Consider the following 22,428-nt stretch of genomic DNA (forward strand, 5'->3'; position numbering starts at 1 on the left):
CAAGCTCCGCCTCCCGGGTTCCCGCCATTCTCCTGCCTCAGCCTCCCAAGTAGCTGGGACTACAGGCGCCGCCACCTCGCCCGGCTAGTTTTTTTTTTGTATTTTTCTTCGTAGAGACAGGGTTTCAGCGTGTTAGCCAGGATGGTCTTGATCTCCTGACCTCGTGATCCACCTGTCTCGGCCTCCCAAAGTGCTGGGATTACAGGCTTGAGCCACCGCTCCCGGCCGAATATATATTACCTTTATAGTCAATACATGTTACCTTGATCATCAGAAAAAAAAAACGTAACTGTAAGAACTTGAAAGTTGCTTGGATAGTGCTGCTGATAGAAATCCCTGAGGATCTTGTCACTGTTCTGATTCAGAGGGTCTGGGTGGGGCATGGGTGGTATGAGATTCTATATTTCTAAGAAGCTCCCAGTGATGTCCATGCTTCTGGTCATGGACCACACTTTGAGTAGCAAGGGACCAGAGCATGTCAGGGAAGAGGCTGGGGATAGCTTTATCTGAACTGGATAAAGTAACTAGGCTCAAGCTAAGAACCCTCTCCAAGTTCTGCATCTTTGTTCTTCAGGAAAAATGAGAGGACAGACCAGTTCAGACCGAGACAAAATCCCTCTCCTGGGTTCCCAGTGACTTGTCTCCCTGCGTGTCCATTCCCTTCTCTAAGGTTAAGGACCCCAGGAAGAGCCATGTGGTCAGACCCTCACAGTTGCCAGCATTCCAGGGAGATTCTCACTTTGCACCATTTGGGGCCAAAAGGCCCCTTACAGAAACTCTGCCCAATGCTCAGCTCAATGGCACCTGCTCCCAGAGCCTCTCCTGATCTCCCAGGACACCTATCCCCAATCTGTACACTTATATCTTGCTGCCTGGGGTAATGTCTTAGCTCCTCACTTGGACCATGTGCTGTTCTCCTCTCCCATGGGGAGGGCCAAACGGATAGTGCTGCCCAAAGCAGCAGAGTCCAGGCCAAAAGATGTGAACTCATTTATTCAACAGGCATGCAGGATTTCCAGGGAAAGCTGGATTTTAAAACCTTTGGGAACGAGAGCAGAACCTGACTGAGAGCTCATGTGGGCACTGTCCATAGCAGAATAGCTCATGGGGTATAGAGATACGGACGCAGAACGTGGGCTGCAGCGACAGATGGTCCTGCATTCTAGTCCCCACTGTGCCCTTTCCTTGTGGGGTGGCTTTGTTCAGGTGCCCTTTCAGCAGAATCCTCCAAGAGAAAGGAAACTGGGAGGTTCTGGGGAGAAGGCCGCTGCGTTTGCAATTGGGAGAGGTTGTTGACAGAGGTTTATGTCTGTGGCAAGCAGCCTTCCTTCAGTGGAATACTTGAAGACAGGTCTGTGGCTGAGCAAACTCACCTCCATTTGTCCCCCTGGAAAGAAGAAATCAAGAGGAAAAAATCTCTCTCCCATCCTCCAAATGGAGCTGGCACATGGCTATCTGTGGCATTTGTCTTTCCAGAACACAACTGAGAAGGAAACCTTCTGCAGGGCTGCGACTGTGCTCCGGCAGTTCTACAGCCACCATGAGAAGGACACTCGCTGCCTGGGTGCGACTGCACAGCAGTTTCACAGGCACAAGCAGCTGATCCGATTCCTGAAACGGCTGGACAGGAACCTCTGGGGCCTGGCAGGCTTGGTAAGCTGCACTGTATTCCTAGCAAGCTGGCAGCTTGGCTCCCGGTGGACGGCAGCCTCACTTCTAAACACTCCTCCTTAGGAGCTGCAGCACCCTTGGTCAACCCATTCATTCATTCACTCATTCACTAAGTATTTGCTGAAGTTCCGTAAGTGCTGGGTGCGGTTCTAGGTGCTGAGGACGTGTCACTAAAGACACGCAGGCCAAGTCCCTGTTCTCGTGGAATGTTCTAGTGGGAGACTTAGAAAAGCAAACATGTAAAATGATGCCCAGTAGTGATACATGCTACAAAGAAAAACACAGGAATAAAGAACATAAGGGTCATGGGGGAGGCGGCTGACTTAGGAGCTGGTGACATTATCTGAGCAGATATTTGAATTAAGTGAGGGAGCAGGCCATATGACTAACTGGGGAGAGGCCATTCCAGGCAGAAGGAGGAGCTATGCAAAGGCCTTAGGATGGAAATGAACTTCCTGTATTCAAAGACCAGTAGGAAGGCCAGTGTGACTGGATCACAGTGAGTGAGGGGGAGTTTCTAGGACAGCAGATCACACAAGGCCTTGAGATTCCACCACGAGTATGGCAGGGAACACCTGCAGAGCTTTGGGCAGGGCAAAGGCTGTACGATCTGATTTACATGATTTAAAAGGGTCAGTCTGGCTACTGTGTGGTAAATAGGCTGAAAGGGGGAAGCACAGAAGCAAGATGGTCTGTTGGGAGCTACCACAGTAAACCAGGCTAGAGATGATGGTGGCATGGACAGGATGGGAACAGTGAATAGACTTGGGATATGACTAAAAATAAAACCAGAAGGATTTGCTGACAGATCAGTTGTAAGGGGTAAGATACAGGGGAGGAAAAGATGACCTCTTCGTTCCTGCCTAAACCCCTCTGGCGACGGTCAGTACTGTTTACAGAGAGATGGAAGACGGGGCAAGACAGGGCTGGAGGTTAAGCAGAAGATCAACAGTTCAATTTTGAACATTGTACATGTAAGGTGGCTGTTGGACAGCCAAATGAAGGTGTTGAGAAGATGGTCAGAAAAGTCTGGAACTTAGGGGAGAGGTCAGAACTTGCAGGACAAAAAGGAGAGTCCTTAGACAGATGCTATTGAAAGTCTGAAATGACAGAAAGGGAGAGATCAAAGGCCTGAGCCTGAGATCAACACATGGAGGTCAGGAGAGGAGGATCCAGTAAAGGGGCCTGAGGAGTAGACCAGTAAGGCAGGAGAACACTGGAGAGTGGGCGGTATCCCAGGAGGCCGGTGAGGACACTCACAGAGGGAGGGTCGACTGTTTCAAATGTACTGAAAGGTCAGGTCGGGTGAGGACCGAGAAAGGCCCCTGGGTTTGACTGATGGAGGTCATGGCTGAGGTTGATGTAAATGGAGAAGCAGGAAGGAAAGTCCAGCTGGAGTGGGCTCACCAAGGATGGGGCGGTGAGAGAAGCCAAAGAAGGAACAGTGAGGGCAGAATACTCTTTGAAGGTGTTTAGCTATAAGGCTGCAGAGAAACTGAACCATGGCTGCAGGGCGGTTATGGAGTGAGGGAAGCTCTTTTAAGGTGAAGGGTATACCCAGCATGCTAATGCACCTGGGGGAATGGTCTGGTGGAGTAGGGAGAACTGAAGAGAGGAGAAAGAGGAGGAATCATTAGAGGGCAGAAGTCCTTGTGGCCCAGAGCAGATGTTATCTAATATCGAGTGGAGGAATTACTTGGCTTTAGAAGAGAACAAGGACATGTATCCCTTCTTTGGGCCTATCACTTGTAGACAATGGGATAGGTCATGGGATAGGAACTTGGCACAACACATGTTCTCTTTTAATTCTCTCCATTATCTTACGAAGCAGGCAAGTAGGCAAACAATTGTCCCAACTTTACAAAATAAACTGAAGCTTTTATAAATTAAGTAGTAAGTTCTCAGCAATACAATTAATAAATGGTAGAGCTGAGATTCAAACTGAAGCAGTGGCCTGGGGGTAGCATCTGGAATCCTTCCCACCTTTAGGGCTGCTGTGCTGCAGTGCTGCTGTTTAATGACAGGAGGGCCACATGACTGAATCTCTCTCAGCAGTCCAGGCAGCCATGCAGAAGGCCCAGTAGAGCACAGGCAGGTCTGAGCCAGCACCTTCAAGTTCCACCCTCTGAGCAAGCACCTAGCTGTGACACACCTCTCCAGAGACTGCACTCCCCGCCACCCTGCCCACCCCAAAAGCAGATAGGTAATGGTATACAGTAACCATTTCTAGAAGTGTAAGTAGTATGCACCCAAAACAGGCAAAACCTGCTGGCCTAGTGATAGAGACGACTCCCAGTCAGGCTAGACTGGAGGCCTTGGTTTGGTAAGTGTTCAGGTGGCAAGTGCCAGAGTAGGCTTGATCAAGTAGACAGGCAGGCAAGACAAATGCTTACCAATGCAAGCTAATTAAATGTTTCTTTTGTAGAACTCCTGTCCTGTGAAGGAAGCCAGCCAGAGTACGTTGGAAGACTTCTTGGAAAGGCTAAAGACGATCATGAAAGAGAAATATTCAAAGTGTTGGAGCTGAATATTTTAATTTATGAGTTTTTAATAGCTTTATTTTTTAAATATTTATATATTTATAACTCATCATAAAATAAAGTATATATAGAATCTAACAGCAATGGCATTTAAGGTATTGGCTATGTTTACTTGACAAATGAAATCATGGTTTGCAACTGTTAGGGAAATCAATTTAATATACCAAGAGACTATAAATGCTGTGGGAGCAAAACAGGAAAGACCACTTCCCCCTCAAGGAGTTCCCTCTCGAGTTAGGGATATAACGCACAAGATAATTAAAGAATACAAGGCCACACAAGATGTAAATAAGACACTGTGGGTCCATGAGTGCTACCAATTACCATATATTTCTGAACAGAAAAGGTATCAACTGGATGTCTAAAATGTTCTTCCCCCATTGGCACCAGGATTGTTACACTGAGTCTACAGAAAAAAAAGAAGCAATCCTCAGTACACCACATGGCTCTACAGTGAATGATATTTAAAGTCATAATAATGTAAATTATCTTGACTCTCAAGTCTTAGAACCAACCAATAGACAAAGCACAGAAGAACTGATGATGATTAGAGAACAGACTACAAATTGCGGAACAATATAAGAACACGGAACAATGTAAGAGCTATAGCTGGAAAAGGCTGGGAACTGAAAGCAGAAGAAAAGAAAGAGAGGTGGGCACTGCTATCTCCAGCTTGCAAGGAAAAGGGGGAGTTAAATAACACTGTTTACGGTGGATGGAACAAGAACACAAGGTTTAGGGATTTATCAAAATTACAAAGGTAATAGAAGAATGAAAAATAATTTACTATAAAAATTTGGAAGAGGTAGAATAAATTAGGTAAATTCTCTTTCTTCAATAGGGAAATAAATATATGATGTCTAACATTGATAAAGCAAAAAACAGTTGGTAAAAGTGGTCATAGATTGACAGTTGTTGCAGCTGGGGATGTGTACAGGGGGTTGATTATACTATTCTGCTTTTATACGTAATTGAAAGTTTTCATAATAAAAAGAAGAAAAAACAATAATGAATGAATCAAGAAATCTTTGGAATTATAATGATAGTCATGGAAAAACTAAAAACAAAAAGGAAGATGGTTTGCTGGGAATGGGACTTGGACTAAGGAGGGGTGAAAGAGGGCTGGAGACTTTTGGCTTTCCATTGTAAGTGTGTGTGTGTGTGTGTGTGTTACCACGTGCATAAAGGAAGTTTCTTCATTAAAGAAGAAATAACATTTAAAAGACAGTAAGTAAGTGTTGGTGAAGACGCAGAAAAACTGGAGCCCTCCGACATTGCTGGAGTGATTGAAAATGGTGTAGTCACTTTGGAAAACAACTGGCAGTTCCTCAAAAGGATAAAATACTTTATGGGCCAGCAATTCCAATCCTAGGTATATACCCAAGGGAACTAGGAACACACGTCCACACAAAAACCTCTCCACAAATGTTCATAGCAACATTATTCATAATAGCAAAAAAGTAGAAGTGGCTGGGCACAGTGGCTCATGCCCGTCATCCCAGCACTTTGGGAGGCCGAGGCGGGAGGATCACCTGAGGCCAGGAGTTCAGGACCAGCCTGGGCAACATGGAAAAACCCTGTCTCTATAAAAAACTAGCTTAGCATGGTGGCACATGCCTGTAGTCCCAGCTGCTGGAGAGGCTGAGGCGGGAGGATGGCTCACGCCTGGGAGGTTGAGGCTACAATGAGCTATGACTGCACCACCATACACCAGCCTGGGCAACAGAAGAAGACTCTGTCTCAAAGAAAAAAAAAAAAAGTAGAAGCAACCAAAATGTCAATCAACTGATGGATAAACAAAATGTGGCATATCCATACAATGCAATATTATTTGTCAATAAAAAGAAACGAAGTACTGACACAGGCCACAACTCGGATGAACCTTGGAAACAGTATGTGATGGGAAAGAAACCGAATGCGGAAGACCACGTATGGTATGATTCTACTAATATGAATTATTCAGAACAGGAGAATGAATCCATGGAGGCAAAAATAGAATATTGATTGCTACAGGCTGTGGGCGGGGGGCGGTTGTGGAGGCAAGGGGAGTGACTGATAATGGGGGTGGGGTTTCTTTCAGGGGTGATGAAAATATTCTGATATTAGATAATGGTGATGGTTGCACAATTCTATGAATACACTAAAAACCACTGAATCGTACACTTTAAAAGGATAAATTTGGTAGTAGGTGAATTCTATCTCAATAAAGCTGTTATTTTAAAAAAATTAAAAGGGGAAAAAAACCCAAGCGTCATCAAAACTTGCCTTTTGAAGACTTGTTCTCTGCAAGAATATGGATCTAGTAACAGTGATTGAGCACTCTCTTTTCATCCTCGCTTACAGAGATGTGACAGAATTAAAAAGAGTACTAAAATTACACCAAAACATGTAACATCTTTTTAACCCTTTCAAAATAAGGGAACAAATCAAAAGCTTCAAGTCTCACCCTGACCACAGCCAGTTTCACCCTGCCCACATAAAATACCAGCATGCCAAGGGCAATAAGTAGCTATGAGAGTCATGGAGGCGTCTCAGGCCAATCGGAGAAGACACATACTGTAAATTTTAATTTCCTTTCTTCTTTGATTGAGGCTCATTTGCATTCAATGGCTAATGTGAGCTGTAGTCTGCCACAGGATATGGGTAGTGGGTTACAGTTTGTATATGAGGACAGGATGGTAAAGGAAAGTAGGAAGATTTAGAGCAGGCCATGGAAAGGACACATGCTGACTCTAGGCAGGTCTGTCGCCACATAAGCTTCATTAGGCAAGATGCAACTCACATTCCCATTTACTCCCAGTCAGGCAGTCCTGGACTCTGGATGCAAACACGCAACAACAACAATCCTTTGAATTTCCGAAGAGAATGAGAACACAAATTGAGGTGGATACTTATAAAAACAGTGGGTGAAAAAACTTCAGGATTAAGTGAAAGTTAAGATGCTTGTCATCTGAGCACATTTATGTAGCAAACTCAGCCACAGCCCGTGCCTGCTTCATGGGACATGCCTTTTGTCTGCGTGTGGAATATGATATCCACAGCAAGACTGAACCTTTCCCTCCTGGCTATCAATCAGCTACCTCTACCTTTTGCCAATGAATAAACTATCTGTAACTGGCATCTAGGGGGTAAATTTATTGGTTTTATTGGATAAATGAATCAAAATGAACCAAAATGATTTATTGGATAAATGAATCAAAAAATGATTCGGCTCAAATCTATGGCTTTTATTGACACATTGTTGGGCTACAGTTACAAAGGGTCACCTCTGTTACAAATGCCACAGGGGCTCTCCTTGTTGCTGTCCATGTCATTGACCCTACTCTTGGTTTTTCTCTGCCCTCCTCCACATAACCTCAGGGTGCCCACATCATCTAAGGATGGGAACCTCAAGGCTAAGTACAACACAGAGCTTTCTTATGGAGCTAGGCACAGACTGGCCTATGACACACAGGGCTGGCTTCTCAGTTCCTAGCAGCTTCCACTAGGAGCAAAGCAGGCACTTTCTCTAGTCTTGGAACTGATTTCTAGATTTAATTTATTAGCTCAAGTTGAAGTTCCATTCCCAGGTGGAGTACTAAAATCCCCAGTTAGCTGTCACGCCCAGCGTTTCCTCAACTGGGCTTTTGCCCTAAGTACCCAGACACCCTCTCCTTGGCTCTCTACAGTGTTTTTTTTTTTTTGTTTTGTTTTTTTTAAATGAGACAGAGTCTTGCTTTGTTACCCAGGCTGGAGTGCAGTGGGGAGATCTTGGCTCACTGCAATCTCCATCTCCTAGCTTCAAGCAATTCTGCCTCAGCCTCCTGAGTAGCTGGGATTACAGGTGCCTGCCACCACGCCTGGCTCATTTTTTTGTATTAGTAGAGATGGGGTTTCACTGTGTTGACCAGGCTGGTCTTGAACTCCTGAGCTCAGGTGATCCACCCACCTCGGCCTCCCAAAGTGCTGGGATTACAGGCATGAGCCACCGCACCCAGCCTAAAGTGGCTATCTTCTAATCCAGCCTGTCAACTTCTTCCTACTCCAACTTTCAGTCTCTAAGCTGTCTACTCCTTCTAGTTTCTGATTAGCCAGTTAAGCCAAACAAAAATTTGTTTTGATGTTTTGTCTGCTCACTGCACACCCAGGCAACGTGAATAAGGGGACACATTTGCTCCCTCAGTCTGTACCAATCAGGAGTGCAAGCAGAACAGCTGAGAAGAGAGGGCGGTTACTCCTCTGGCTGATGACCCTTTCCACCTCCGGGACACAGGTGTGTACAACATCTGTTCTCCCAACCACCATCCGTGACTTGCTCCCTCTAATCCTTCACAATCTCTCCAGCAGTTGTTTCTCTCTTTTCTTTTTTCTCTTTTTTTTCTTTTTGAGATGGAATCTCACTCTGTCACCAGGCTGGAGTGCAGTGGCGTGATCTCGGCTCCCTGCAACCTCTGCCTCCCAGGTTTAAGTGATCATCCTGTCTCAGCCTCCTGAGTAGCTGGGACTACCAGTGCATGCCACCACGCCCAGCTTTTTCTGTATTTTTAGTAGAGACAGAGTTTCACCATGTTGGCCAGGATGCTCTTGATCTCTTGACCTCATCTGCCAGCCTCAGCCTCCCAAAGTGCCAGGATTACAGGCGTGAGCCACCGTGCCTGGTCCAGCAGTTGTTTTTCTAAAACACAAATAGGCCGGGTGCATAGTTTGAGTAACCTATGATTGTGACACTACACTCCAACCTGGGTGACAGAGTGAGACCCTGTCTCTAAAAATAAAAAACAAAACAGGCTACCTGGTGAATAGCATAACTCATGGTGGGGTAGAAATCAAGGCCAACATAGTATTTCTGTAATGACTCTGCTGCTTTTAGGTTGGGTTAGGCAATATCCTCTTGCTAAGATTAGTATCGACTCTGAGAAATACTTTATTCAGTTGTAAAGTCCCAGTTAAATTCCTTTGCACAACTGGAGAAATAAAGCCTTTGATTAAAAACTAAAATTTCCCCAGCCCTCTAAAAAGGGATGGGGGAGGGGAGCAGGTGGAGAGGAATGTGTGATCTGTCATATTCTTTAGTCAGAGCCATAAACGTGTTTGGGTAAGACAATCTGATGTTCTGATAACGTTGATAAAAGTCACTTGAAGATTGGGTCACAGGAAGCCCAAGATAAATGCTGAGAGGAAACAGGTTCTTTTTGAAGTAGCCTCTTCGTAATCATTTTCCCACACATTTGTTCAACTTCCGAAAAAGGACTAAATGCCTGATCTGCTTTGCAAATGAAACAGTTTAAGAAAGAGAAATTGAGATAATAATTAATAAATGTGTTTGGAAGGCTCCTCCAGCTTGCTTTAAGTTCAGGCTGTGGCTTCTGAACTGTGTTAACTTCTCCTATAAAGGCACAGGCTAATGGTGGTCTTCAGTGATTTTCACTCTACCTTGTTTTAAAAATGGATTCAAAGTGATTTATTGGAAAAGATTAAGACAGAAAATAACATTATTAGGACGAAAGAAGAAAGGGAGTAGGAGGAAATGATGATCCAGAGAAAAATAAGACTATAAGCAGGTCCTCAGATATTATAGTCCTATCAGCGAAAGCACAATGGAAAATGCATATTTTACCTCACTCTTTTTATACATGCAGGGAGAAAATAGTCTGATATAATAATCTGGTACTTAGCTTTAAAAGAAATTTTTCTTGAGAGTCTTCACAAGATGATAGGATGGACAATGTCTTCAGCAGCATCCCGACAACACAGGCAGTAACAGGTTTTGTAAGGCAATGGCCCAATGGTATTGCTTGATGAAACTGGATACCATAGCTCCAGAACTCAATTGGAGAAGAGGGGCAAAGGGGGCAAAGGCAGCACAATTTATTATCTTGTACATGCCAGGGCAGGCCTTTAATTCTGTCTTCATGTTCTACACACAGGTAAGAGTTTTACATAAGCTGGAAGTGGGGGAAAGGAAGAACCCTGGAATGGCCAAAGGAGTTTCCGCCCCTACAAAAAACACATTTTAAAAAAGTCACTTGACGCCAGGTGCAGTGGCTCACGCCTGTTATCCCAGCGCTTTGGGAAGCCGAGGTGGACAGATGACGAGGTCAGGAGTCCAAAACCAGCCTGACCAATATGGTGAAACCCCATCTCTACTGAAAATACAGAATTAGCCGGGCGTGGTGGTGCGTCTGTAATACCAGCTACTTGGGAGGCTAAGGCAGGAGAATCACTTGAACTCGGGAAGCGGTGGTTGCAGTGAGCTGAGATAGCGCCACTGCACTCCAGCCGGGGTGACAGAGTGAGACTCTGTCTCAAAAAATAAAAAGTAAAAATAAAAAATTAGCCAGGTGTGGGGGCATGCACCTAGTTACTCAGGAGGCTGAAGCAGAAGGATTGCTTGAGCCTAGGAGTTGAACGCACCACTGCACTCAAGCCTGGGCAATAGGGCAAAACCCTGTCTTTAAAAACAGTCATTTGAGATACAAAATTACAGCTAGATAGGTCTAGTGTTTTTACAGCACTGTAGAATGACTATTCAAATAGCTAGAAAATACTAAGTGTTCACAACACAAGCAAATAATGTCTGAGAAGATGTACATGCTAACTACCCTGATCTGATCATCATATATTGTATCAAAACATCACAATGTACCTCATAATATAACTATGTGTCAATTAAAAAATAAAAATTTTAGGCCGGGTGAGGTGGCTCACGCCTGTAATCCCAGCACTTTGGGAGGCCGAGGCAGGAAGATCACGAGGTCAGGAGATCAAGACCATCTTGGCTAACACGGTAAAACCCCGTCTCAACTAAAAATACAAAAAATTATCCGGGCATGGTGGCGGGTGCCTATGGTCCCAGCTACTCGGGAGGCTGAGGCAGAAGAATGGCATGAACCCAGGAGGCGGAGCTTGCAGTGAGCCGAGATCACACCACTGCACTCTAGCCTGGGTGACAGAGCAAGACTCTGTCTAAAAAAAAAAAAAAAAATTTAAGTCCTTTGAAACTTGTTGACAAATCAAAATTTCTCGTTTTCTACTTTGAATTTCTTAAGCCTGCCAATCACAGTGCCTGGTAAACAATGTTTGTCAAAAGAACATGATTAACAAAAACTCAATTGTTACTGGGTTGGAGATACTTTAAGCTTCTGAATGAGATCATGGCACTGTTACCACTAAGTAATGGTACCTTTCATAGAATACATTCTACATACACACTTCCTTAAGTTAAGACCTGAGAATGGTTTCTGTTCTCAAACACCTAATGAAAAGGATAACAAAACTCAGAAGTATTTTTGGGGCCAGGCGTGGTGGCTCACACCTGTAATCCCAGCACTCTGGGAGGCCAAGGTGGGTGGATCACCTGAGGTTCGAGCCCAGCCTGACCAACATGGAGAAACACTGTCTCCACTAAAAATACAAAATTAGCCAGGCATGATGGCGCATGCCTATAGTCCCAACTACTCTGAAGTCTGAGGCAGGAGAATCACTTGAACCTGGGGGGTGGAGGTTGCAGTGAGCTAAGATCGTGCCATTGCACTCCAGCCTGGGCAACAAGAGCAAAACTCCATCTCCAAAAAAAAAAAAGTGTTTTTGGTGAAAAATACATTTTATCAACGAGAAGAAGCATATTTAAAAACGTTTGTCCAGCTGGGCACAGTGGCTCAGGCCTGTAATCCCAGCACTTTGAGAGGCTGAGGTGGGTGGATCACCTGAGGTCAGGAGTTCGAGACCAGCCTTAACAACATGGTGAAATTCCGTCTCTACTAAAAATACAAAATTAGCTGGGCGTGGTGGTGCATGCCTGTAAATCTAGCTACTCAGGAGGTTGAGGCAGGAGAATTGCTTGAATCCGAGAGGTGGAGGTTGCAATGAGCTAAGACTGTGCCATTGCACTCCAGCCTGGGCAACAAGAGTGGAATTCTGTCTCAAAAACTAAACTAAACTAAACTAAACTAAAATTAAATTAAATTAAAAGAACATATTTCTCTAAGGAATCAACCTAAATGTCCATCAATGACAGACTGGATGAAGAAAATGTGGTACATATACACCATGGAATATTATGCAGCCATAAAAAAGAGTGAGATCACGTCTTTCGTGGGAACATGGATAGAGCTGGAGGCTATTATCCTTAGCAAACTAACACAGGAACAGAAAACCAAATACCGCATGTTGTCACTTATAAGTGGGAGCTAAATGGTAAGATCTTATGAACATGAAGAAGGAAACAACAGACACTGGGGTCTACTTCAGGGGAGAGGATGAGAGGAGGGAGAAGAGCAGAAAGGATAACTATTGGGTATTGGGCTTAATACCTGGGTGATGAAATAATCTGTACAACAAAATCCCATGACATGTGTTTATCTATGTAACAAACCTTCACATGTACTGCCAAACCTAAAAGTTTAAAGAAGTAAATAGCATCTCTCCCAGATTTGCTTCATGATTTCTGCTTAAAAGACCCAAAACATTAAGCATTTCTGGGTGTGAAATTACACAGGCCTCTTTTAACCACAAATTGAGATGCCAAGCACAAAGAACATGGTCATTAATATCAGGGTGGAAGTAAACACAAAGATAGTTGAGAAAAGCAGCAGATCACTACTACAGGCATTAGGTAAAAGATTTTTATTCTTATTTAACCATGCTGCATGTATACATACAATATCAATATATACAACTTGAACAAATACAATTTATACATAAAATACAATGAAAGCGTGGCTTTTGAAGATAATGCAACCAACTGTACAATTTGTAATTCTGGCCAGTATACAGTATTATAGTAATGCTACTGAAGTTATTCATTATTTAAATTAGTCAGACTACAGTATAAGTTCAAAGGCACTAGAAACATCTATGTTTTCTTCTAGTATTTTTAAGAACAAAAAATAAAAACAAACAAATGTATACACTAGGAAATTGGGCAGACATTGGTGTACTTAAATGTAAACGTTACCCATTCCTTAATTCACAGCCCTGTAGGAAAGAAGACGACTTTCCTTAAGAGTGAAGGGGAAGGATATTAAAAACAGACTAAAAAGAAACAAACAAAACAAAAAACAACCAAAAACCATAATCATAGTTTTAAAAACATGTTACAGAGGAAGTAGCACCACCCCCTCCCCCAAAACCTTAAATGTTTGCTGCAAAAAGAAAACAATAACAACAACAAAAACAACTCCCTTTCTCCAGAAAGGAAATGAAATGGCTTGTCAGATGGATTCTATTCATGGGGCAAACATGGAGATGCAACCCTCCCCTTGATTACTCATCTCATGCTTTATAAGAATCTAAACACAAATAGGAAACACTATGATAATTTTAACATCCTATTAGTATATGTAATTGTAAGGATTATTAAAGAAGATACTATAAACCAATAATTCTACCAATGCTCCTTTTAATAAATAAATATTACTTTTTAAATTAAAGGGAAAAGAGAATACCCATTCAATAACCTATTTATATGTATGTGCCACTCATTTTAAATCTGCATATTTATTTCAAAAAATGAGCAAGTATGTTCATCTATATTGTCTCATGAAATTAACACTGACCGTACAAAACATTTCATATATGGACAGAGACACAGTAAATGGGAGGAAACTATAGAATTGCTATGACTGGAGCTAAATGAATAGCTCTGAAGTCAGTGTCCCATATTTGCATATAGATATTCAGACCAGGCTTGAGGCCAGGTGTGGTGGCTCACACCTGTAATCCCAGCACTTTGGGAGGCCGAGGCGGGTAGATCACAAGGTCAGGAGTTCGAGACCAGCCTGGCCAACATGGTGAAACCTGGTCTCCTAAAAATACAAAAATTAGCGGGGCGTGGTGGCGCCCGCCTGTAATCCCAGCTACTCAGGAGGCTAAGGCAGGAGAATCGCTTGAACCCAGGAGGCGGAGGTTGCAATGAGCCAAGATCGCGCTACTGCACTCCAGCCTGGGCGACAGAGTGAGACTCTGTCTCAAAAAAAAAAAAAAAAAAATTCAGGCCAGGGTTGAATATCAAATTTTTGGTATTTCTGAGATGGATATTTAACGTCCATCTGGTATAATCAGTTTTAACATAATGTTTTTTTTTAAAAACTGCTATAGTAGGTGGGGTGTGGTGGCTCAAGGCCTATAATCACGCCTGTAATCCCAGCACTTTGGGAGGCTGAGGCAGGTAGATCACTTAAGCTCTAGGAGTTAGAGACCAGCCTGGGCAACATGGCAAAACCCCCTCTCTACAAAAAAATACAAGCATTAGCCAAGTATGGAGGCACACAGCTGTAGTTCCAGCAACTCAGGAGGCTGAAGAGACAGAGGTTGCAGTGAGCCGAGATCATCCCACTGCACTCCAGCCTAGGTAACAGAGCAAGACTCTGTCTCCAAACAAACATCCCTGCTATAGTAGCCTGCTTTAAGAAATTCTCAATTGACTTTCTATAGATCGGCTTTTTATTTAGACTTTTTATAGATTTCTTTTTATTATCATGGTAGGGTAGGATAGAAAAAATATCTAACATACTGGCTTAAATTTCCATGTTTTAAAGCTTGATTTAAAAGTTACTCCTTTCCTATTAACTGAATTGTAAAGGTTAGAAACATGAACTTTTAAAAAGAAGCATTTTTTTTAAAACTGGTAAAATTAAGATATCTTTAGAGTAATTACTAACAGAGTTAAATGTGTATCATCAAAAACATTTTATAATTACCAAAATATTCTGATTACACAAAGCTTTTACAAGACACATATTTACCTCAACTCTTCACAGTATTTAAACAATGCCCCACAGAGTTAAGTAATAAACTTCTAGTTATCTTACATACCACAAATAAATGCTGCCAGTGAAATGCAATTCTAATCACCTAGAAAATGTTCACCACACACAGGACATTCAGTATTCCAATTATGGAATGGACTTTAAATTTATGGATACATTTTTATTACCACCTCACCAGTACTCCACCTTCACTCACCCCTACTCTATACACAGCTTTGTCATTTAAACTAGGATTTAACAAAACTTATTAAAATAACATTAATTTAATAAATACTAACTTATAAAGTCTCAAAATATTTTCAACCAATGTGTTTCAGGGCTGATTACATAATTTTGAAAACCACAAAACATATATTAAGTGGTTTTGGAGTAGTATAACTTTAATTTTATTTTTATTTTTTGAGGTGGAGTCTTGCCCTATCACCCAGGCTGAAGTGCAGTGATGCCATCTTGGCTCACTGCAACCTCTGCCTCCCAGGTTCAAGCGATTCTCCTGCCTCAGTCTCCCAAGTAGCTGGGATTACAGGCGTGTGTCACCACACCCAGCTAATTATTGTATTTGTACTAGAGACAGGATTTCACCATGTTGGCCAGGCTGGTCTCGAACTCCTGACCTCAAGTGATCCACCTGCCTCGGCCTCCCAAAGTGCTGGGATTATAGGCGTGAGCCACTGTGCCCAGCCAGGAGTAGCATAACTTTAAAAAAAAAAAAATAAAAATTTCATAAGCAGCCAACAACAGAAAAAAATAATTCTATTACAACTTACTTTACTATGAAATCAACATAGTTTTTATTTGTAGAGGAATATGGTCTAACTGGATTACTCAATAGAAGAAATTCAGAAAATAATATTTTATTTTTAAAACAGAAAAACAAAATAAAAAGTGTTTTAAAGACAAAGTATTTAAAAGATATTTTTCTTGCTTAGTTGTATTTTCTGGAAAATGGAGACCCTTCTCAACTGGGAGATATAAAGTAATTCCCACCAAAATTTAGAACTCAAAAAAAAGCATCCGTAAGTTACACTTCAGAGTGAATTTTTAAAAATACACATGCAGGCAAAGATAACTGAGCAGTACTTAGCTTTTAATTTTCTGCAACAGTAGATCCTTTATATTTACGTACAATTCAGTATTTCAAGAGAACATGAAACCAGAACATAAGATGTATTTGATTTGAACTCAAACTGGCAAAAAAAAGTTAGGAAAGGTTCAGATGAAACATTTTCAACTTTTTAAAAAACATGTATACTCGCAAAGATTGTTAAATTATAAAATTTTCTACAGAACATCAATAAGATCAGTCATCTCATACTTAAAATGCAACAAATGTTAGACATTAGAATGTGTTTAAACAGGCTGGGTGGGTTAGTGTTAGGACGGAATCATTTCTTAGATGTACAGTCCAAACATTCATATATAACAGTGTAACATAGGACAATCTGATCTGCTTCTTTCTATGTGCAAAACAGGACACAGTTTTTTTTTTCTATTTTGAAATTCTAGTTACCTAAATATACAGTAGTTGGATAAATAACTAATTGATTTACACACACATCTAAACTATAACTCTCTATAGTATGAACTGCTCCCCCAACTTCCCTGCACAGTACAATTGAAGAGTAGTAGTACGACAATTTGAACAATCACCAGTTGTACAATTTTAATGTTATATTAATATATGTAGACTAAAAGTTATTAAGCAAATTATTATTTCCAGTCTTATTCATTGATCTACAGTTTCCATCAACTGAAATTATAGAGAAGTCTTCACTGTTTTAATTAAAGATTTTGTACAGGCATGAGAATATCACTAATTTTTATTCTGACTTTAAGTCTGTAACATTTACTGTAGTAAAGAGTCAATTACAGTTTCAGGCTTTGTAGAACGCTTTCTGTTTGGAGAAGAAAAAAAGCAAGCATGAATGCTTTCCTAAAAGACTGAAATGCAAACATTTTACATTATATAGAAAATATGGGGTGGCCTGTATAGAGTCTGGAAACAAGCCAAAATTGGACACATTTGACCATGGTAAGTGTTCAATTAATGCTCACCTTTTCAGGCTACAGGAAGCTGACTTAGAGTAAATGCAAGAGGATGGCAGCCCACCCCATTACGCCAGATAGTGAGGGATAGGACAGGTGATAATTTCCAAGACTGGACTAGGTCATGTGGCCAGGCCAAGTGAGCTGCATGCTTGCCAGATTTGAACCCCCTGATTATCTCTTCTGAGGTACTCGAAAGGTACAAATGCATTCAGAGGAAATCATCTCAGGCAACACCTCACAGATGCGTATGTAGGGACTTACGGAAATGCTACATTAATGTATTATATTTATTGCAATTTTGACCAAACCATCTAACTATGTGTTTCTAATGAGGAACATCACATTGAACCTATCATATAATGTAATATAACATCAACAAACCATTTAATGCATGTATTCATCCATGTTTATGGCTATCATTTTCTTAGGGTTTCCATGGTTATAGCAGGCCAATTCTACTAAACAGAGATGGTGAGTTTGGCTCATATAATATTGGGCTACACGATCTTTTTAATGTTAAACTAAAAAAATGACATATCTTAAAATGGGTGTTCTGGAAAATGTATTCAAATATCTTATCATATTATTTATTCGTTTGCTTTAGGGTCCATATAGTTAAAAAAAAAAAAAGTAAAACCGAGAGATCTCAAGTAAATAATTCCAATTTCTGGCTCTTCCTTAGAAAAGAGAAGATCCAGGCCAGGCACGGTGGCTCATGCCTGTAATCCTAACACTTTGGGAGGCTGAGGTGGGCAGATCACCTGAAGTCAGGGGTTCGAGACCAGCCTGGCCAACATGGCAAAACCCCATCTCTAGTAAAAATACTGAAATTAGCCGGGTGCAGTGGCAGGTGCCAGTAATCCCAGCTACTCAGGGCACTCCAGCCTGGCAACAGAGTGAGACTCCATCTCAAAAAAAAAAAAGAAAAGAGAAGATCCAGAAACAAAGAGCCCTCTATGTCCATAGATAACTAGGAAGCCACTCACTTTAGACAGGACTGCTCACCACTGCCAATTTTTCTCCTACGCTGAGGACAAATGTCTTACCAATTATCATCACACTTGCATTGTCATTTTATTAAAAATGGAAAAGTAAAAGATACATCTAAAGGGACTCGTGTTTCTTAGAACTGATTTGCTTCACTCATAATATGCATGGCATGCGTTGGTATAGGAAAGTTTTTAACCCCTCACCTAAACGCTAAAGAATGTAAAAATTTGTACATTTTTAATATTCAACTGTTTGCCCAACCCTGAGTTCAACTTCCCAAATTTGTAAGTGTTAAGTCATGTCTATGAGATTATGTAACACAAAAATATCAAAACCATACAACTTCATCCCACATGTAACTTGAAAGTCCATGCACTCAAAGTAGGGAACAAAGCAGCTTATTATTTTCTACATTTCAGGAGCCCCAGAGTCTTAAAATCAGCTTAAACAAACTGAACAGTCCTTGATGTAGGAAAGGGAAAGGAAAAAATAAGCTCCAGCCCAGGACTCCCATATCCCGATTTCCCTGAGCTTATGGGATGATACATGCAGGCTACCCAACAGTCAAAACCAGTGCCCAAAGGAGAGGGGAAAATGTCCAAGGAAGTTCTCCTTAGCTGGTGACTGAGGAAATCAAGGTTCTTGGGGTACTGTGACAGAAAAACTAACCAGCTGAATACAATACCTTGGGAGACCAAACAGGCAAATTAATTAGCATTTCATAAGAAGAATTAGTCTAAGAATTAAGGAATTAAACCCATTATACATTTTGGAAATAACAGAGTGAATTAAAAATAAATTCTATTACTCAGTAACCTAAGAAGTTGGAAGACCTTAATTCTTTGGCCAGATTTTATTTACTCAAATTCTAATACACAAGGAATTCGATTTTTTTTTTTTTTTTTTTTTTTTGAGACCAAGTCTTGCTCTGCCACCCAGGCTGAAGTTCAGTGGCATGATCTTGGCTAACTACAACCTAGGTTCAAGTGATTCTCCTGCCTCAGCCTTCCGAGTAGCTGGGATTACAGGCACAAGCCACCATGCCTGGTCAATTTTGTATTTTTAGTAGAGACGGGGGTTTCACCATGTTAGCCAGGATGGTCTCAAACTCCTGACCTCAAATGATCTGCCTGCCTCGGCCTCCCAAAGTGCTGGGATTACAGGCATGAGCCACCGCACCTGGCCAGGAATTTGATTTTTAATAAATCAGCTAAAATATGTATTATGTTTTAACTAAATAAATGTTAACTTCCTGTACATGTATCTAATTAGAATACCTCAATGCCTTCATCACATCAGATTCAAGGACAGTCCTTACCTTCTCCCTGTCTTTGGCCTTGCTTTCCCCTTTGAAGTTCGTGGTCTTTCTAGTTTCATCAAAGACTGACGCAGACTCTCCTCAGTATAGGCAAGATACACATGAGAAAGGTCCACTTCAAAGGGCTAAAAGAAACAAACAAAAAGCACTCTTAAGGGAAAGAGTTAAGCCAGATTTGGGGGAAGATTTAAAATACTGAATAAACTCCCCAAAAAAACCTGCAGAAACTAAAACCAAAGAAATGTCTAACAACATCATCTTCTAATTCCGGTATCTAAAACGTACTCACCAAATGTTGGTGAGTTAAGAAGCCCTGACACACTATAAATTTCCTTCCACACAAAGAAAAACTGCTGCTGTTTTTCTTAAAGATGCTCCCTCTTCTTTTTTTTGAGACGGAGTCTCGCTCTGTCGCTCAGGCTGCAGTGCAGTGGCACAATCTCAGCTCACTGCAAGCTCCGACTCCCGGGTTCACGCCATTCTCCTTCCTCAGCCTCCAGAGTAGCTGGGACTATAGGCGCTCACCACTATGCTCGGCTAATTTTTTTTGTATTTTTTTAGTAGAGATGGGGTTTCACCATGTTAGCCAGGATGGTCTCGATCTCCTGACTTTGTGATCCACCCGCCTCGGTCTCCCAAAGTGCTGGGATTACAGGCGTGAGCCACCGCGCCCGGCCTGCTCCCTCCTCTTCTTGACCTATGACTAGAACTAGCTTTGAAGAGAAAGAAAGACACATTCTAGTCTCTACCCATAACCCTACGACCCAGAGTGGTAGTGAAAAGAGGACTCCAAAGAGTGACTCCATGCCCTCTTACGGTGGGAACAAGCCTGACATCAAGACTGATGGTAAACAGAACGGTCCTCCTCATCACCCCATCCTAGAGCCTTTATTCCCAAAAGATCAGCCCATTTTTCAGCACAGCTGATTAACAGATATCAGGTTGATAATACAATTTAATGACTCATATTCCTATAAAGAAACAACTGTAGTTTTGTGTTTTTTAAAGAAGTACTCTTACATCTTTCTCCTTTTTATCAGGTACTGGGGTTTGCTTCCTCATGTTATTTCCTGTATAGGCAACACATTTCTCAAAAAAAGAAAAGGGGGAGAGAGAGAAATGTCTTAGTTAGTAATCAATACTGTGAGTTAGGCAACTAACTGAGAAATCCTAATATTACACTAGTAAAATATGACTTCAATGCTGGAGCAGAAAGGGTCCCAGAGGTCACTTAGTCCCACATAGCCCCTGACCCTGACCATTTCCACCCAGACCATGATCTGTATGTTACAATTAATTACACAGAATTAGAAAAATATTTTATCTGCCCTACTGGATTCTCATCTGATTCATCCATTGGACCACGTTCCTCCCTGTTGTAGCCAGCACAATATCTAGACCATAGGAAGTACTCTCATGAAAGAACTAAGGTAATACTCACTAGCTGCCATTCTCCTATGTCTTCATTCCAATGGACATAGTTTTCAATCATTTCCTTTTAAAAGGGTGAAAGAGAGCCTATTTTTAATATTTAATAACATTTAAAATATTGAAGTCATAAAACTAAAATCTTAATAACATTGAGAAATAAAAGTCTCAAAACATTATATACTGATATAACCTTTTTATAAATTCTAAAATATATATTTCTTAGGAATGGATGTAGATGCAATAAAACTAAATAAAAATGAAAAAACAACAGAACGAGACACTCTGGAATCAAGATAATGATTACCTTGGGTTGGAAGAGGCAAAGGAATGAAATAAGGGAAGGGGAAACTGTTTGGTTAGAAGTAGGTTATTACCAGGGTCCTAGCTTTTGTTTTGGGTGATGAGTTCATTACAACATTACAAAAATAACTAAATAAAAGCAGGCCATCCAAGGACCAATAAGGAGAATATACCATGAATCCAGGATTAATTCCATGTACCTAAGGTCCAAAAAAAAAAAGACTAAGACTTATTTTCAGACAAATTTCTTAAAGTTGTATTGAGATTCAAAACAGATTTTTAAAAAAATTGGCCAGGCATGGTGGTTCACACCTAGTAATCCCAGCACTTTGGGAAGCCAAAACGAGCAGATCACCTGAGATCAGGAATTCAAGACCAGCCTGGCCAACATGGCTAAACCCCATCTCTACTAAATATACAAAAATTAGCTGGGTGTGGTGGTGCACACCTGTAATCCCAGCTACTCAGGAGGCTAAGGCATGAGAATCGCTTGAACCCTGGAGGCGAAGGTTGCAGTGAGCCAAGATCGCACCACTGTACTCCAGCCTAGGCAACAGGGTGACTCTGTCTCCCTGACAAAAAAAAAAAATCATAATGTTAAAGTTTACCAAAATGTACTGGAAAGACAAATTTTGGATTAAAAAAAAAATAGAGGCTGAGATTTTAAAATCATACTAGTACTAAGAATTAGCATCCATCTGGAGATGAATGATGGTGCAGGTTGCACAACAATGTGAATGTCCTAAATGCCATTGAACTGCACACTTAAAATAGCTAAGATGGTAAATTTCATGTTATCTACATTTTACCACATACACACACACACAAAAGAATCAGCATCCACAGCAGGGAGAAAAAGGTAGCATAGGGGTTCCATTTATTTTACTTGTACGATGCTGGGCGCTGAATGTAGGAATGGGACTTACACCTTGATTCTGATTGCGTATACATGAATCTGAGTTCATCTAAAAGGCTAAAAAATTCTCATTGAGATCCTTAGATACTCAAACACAGATTATGTATTAAGAAAAGTTAACAACTAAAGTGAAAAGTGATGGCATTTGTTCAAAATATTGTACATTCAATAACTGAAGTATTTACTATCAATTAAATTAGAAATCCTTGTTCCTTAACCCCAGTCAAGTGACTATCTGGGGCAGAGAACTTCCTTTTTACCTGATAATCCCGAGGTATAAAGTTATCAATAATAAGCATCTGAAGTCGAAGCTCCCGGCTAAGTTGCCGAATATTCTCCAGTAGGCCTTCAATTTCCCTCTGATGCTCTTGTTGAAGATCAGCCATCTACCAGAAAATCCATAGAAATATTATGAACAAACAAGACTTTAACTACAAAACAGCACCATCTCGCATAGGACGCTCG

At 41.3% G+C, this 22,428-nt stretch overlaps 2 protein-coding genes across 5 annotated transcripts in view; one reads left to right on the forward strand and one right to left on the reverse strand.

Moving 5' to 3' along the window:
- Positions 1–4,289, forward strand: part of IL4 (interleukin 4) — an 8,939-nt gene extending 4,650 nt beyond the window's left edge. For both annotated transcript variants that reach the window (XM_011951073.1, XM_011951074.1), the window contains 2 exons: positions 1,477–1,653; positions 4,097–4,289. In XM_011951073.1, coding sequence (XP_011806463.1) covers positions 1,477–1,653; positions 4,097–4,198 — 279 coding nt within the window. In that variant the 3' untranslated portion in view covers positions 4,199–4,289. The remainder of the gene's footprint in view (positions 1–1,476; positions 1,654–4,096) is intronic.
- An 8,511-nt stretch (positions 4,290–12,800) lies between these two features.
- The window catches only part of KIF3A (kinesin family member 3A), a 44,597-nt gene continuing 34,969 nt past the window's right edge, over positions 12,801–22,428 (reverse strand). For all 3 annotated transcript variants that reach the window (XM_011951078.1, XM_011951076.1, XM_011951075.1), the window contains 5 exons: positions 22,224–22,349; positions 20,758–20,811; positions 20,337–20,405; positions 19,317–19,441; positions 12,801–16,854 (listed from right to left, as the gene is read on the reverse strand). In XM_011951078.1, the coding sequence (XP_011806468.1) occupies positions 16,806–16,854; positions 19,317–19,441; positions 20,337–20,405; positions 20,758–20,811; positions 22,224–22,349 (423 nt within the window). In that variant the 3' untranslated portion in view covers positions 12,801–16,805. The remainder of the gene's footprint in view (positions 16,855–19,316; positions 19,442–20,336; positions 20,406–20,757; positions 20,812–22,223; positions 22,350–22,428) is intronic.

This window comes from Colobus angolensis, unplaced genomic scaffold, assembly GCF_000951035.1.
Source record: "Colobus angolensis palliatus isolate OR3802 unplaced genomic scaffold, Cang.pa_1.0 Scaffold314, whole genome shotgun sequence".
Lineage (NCBI taxonomy): Eukaryota > Metazoa > Chordata > Mammalia > Primates > Cercopithecidae > Colobus > Colobus angolensis.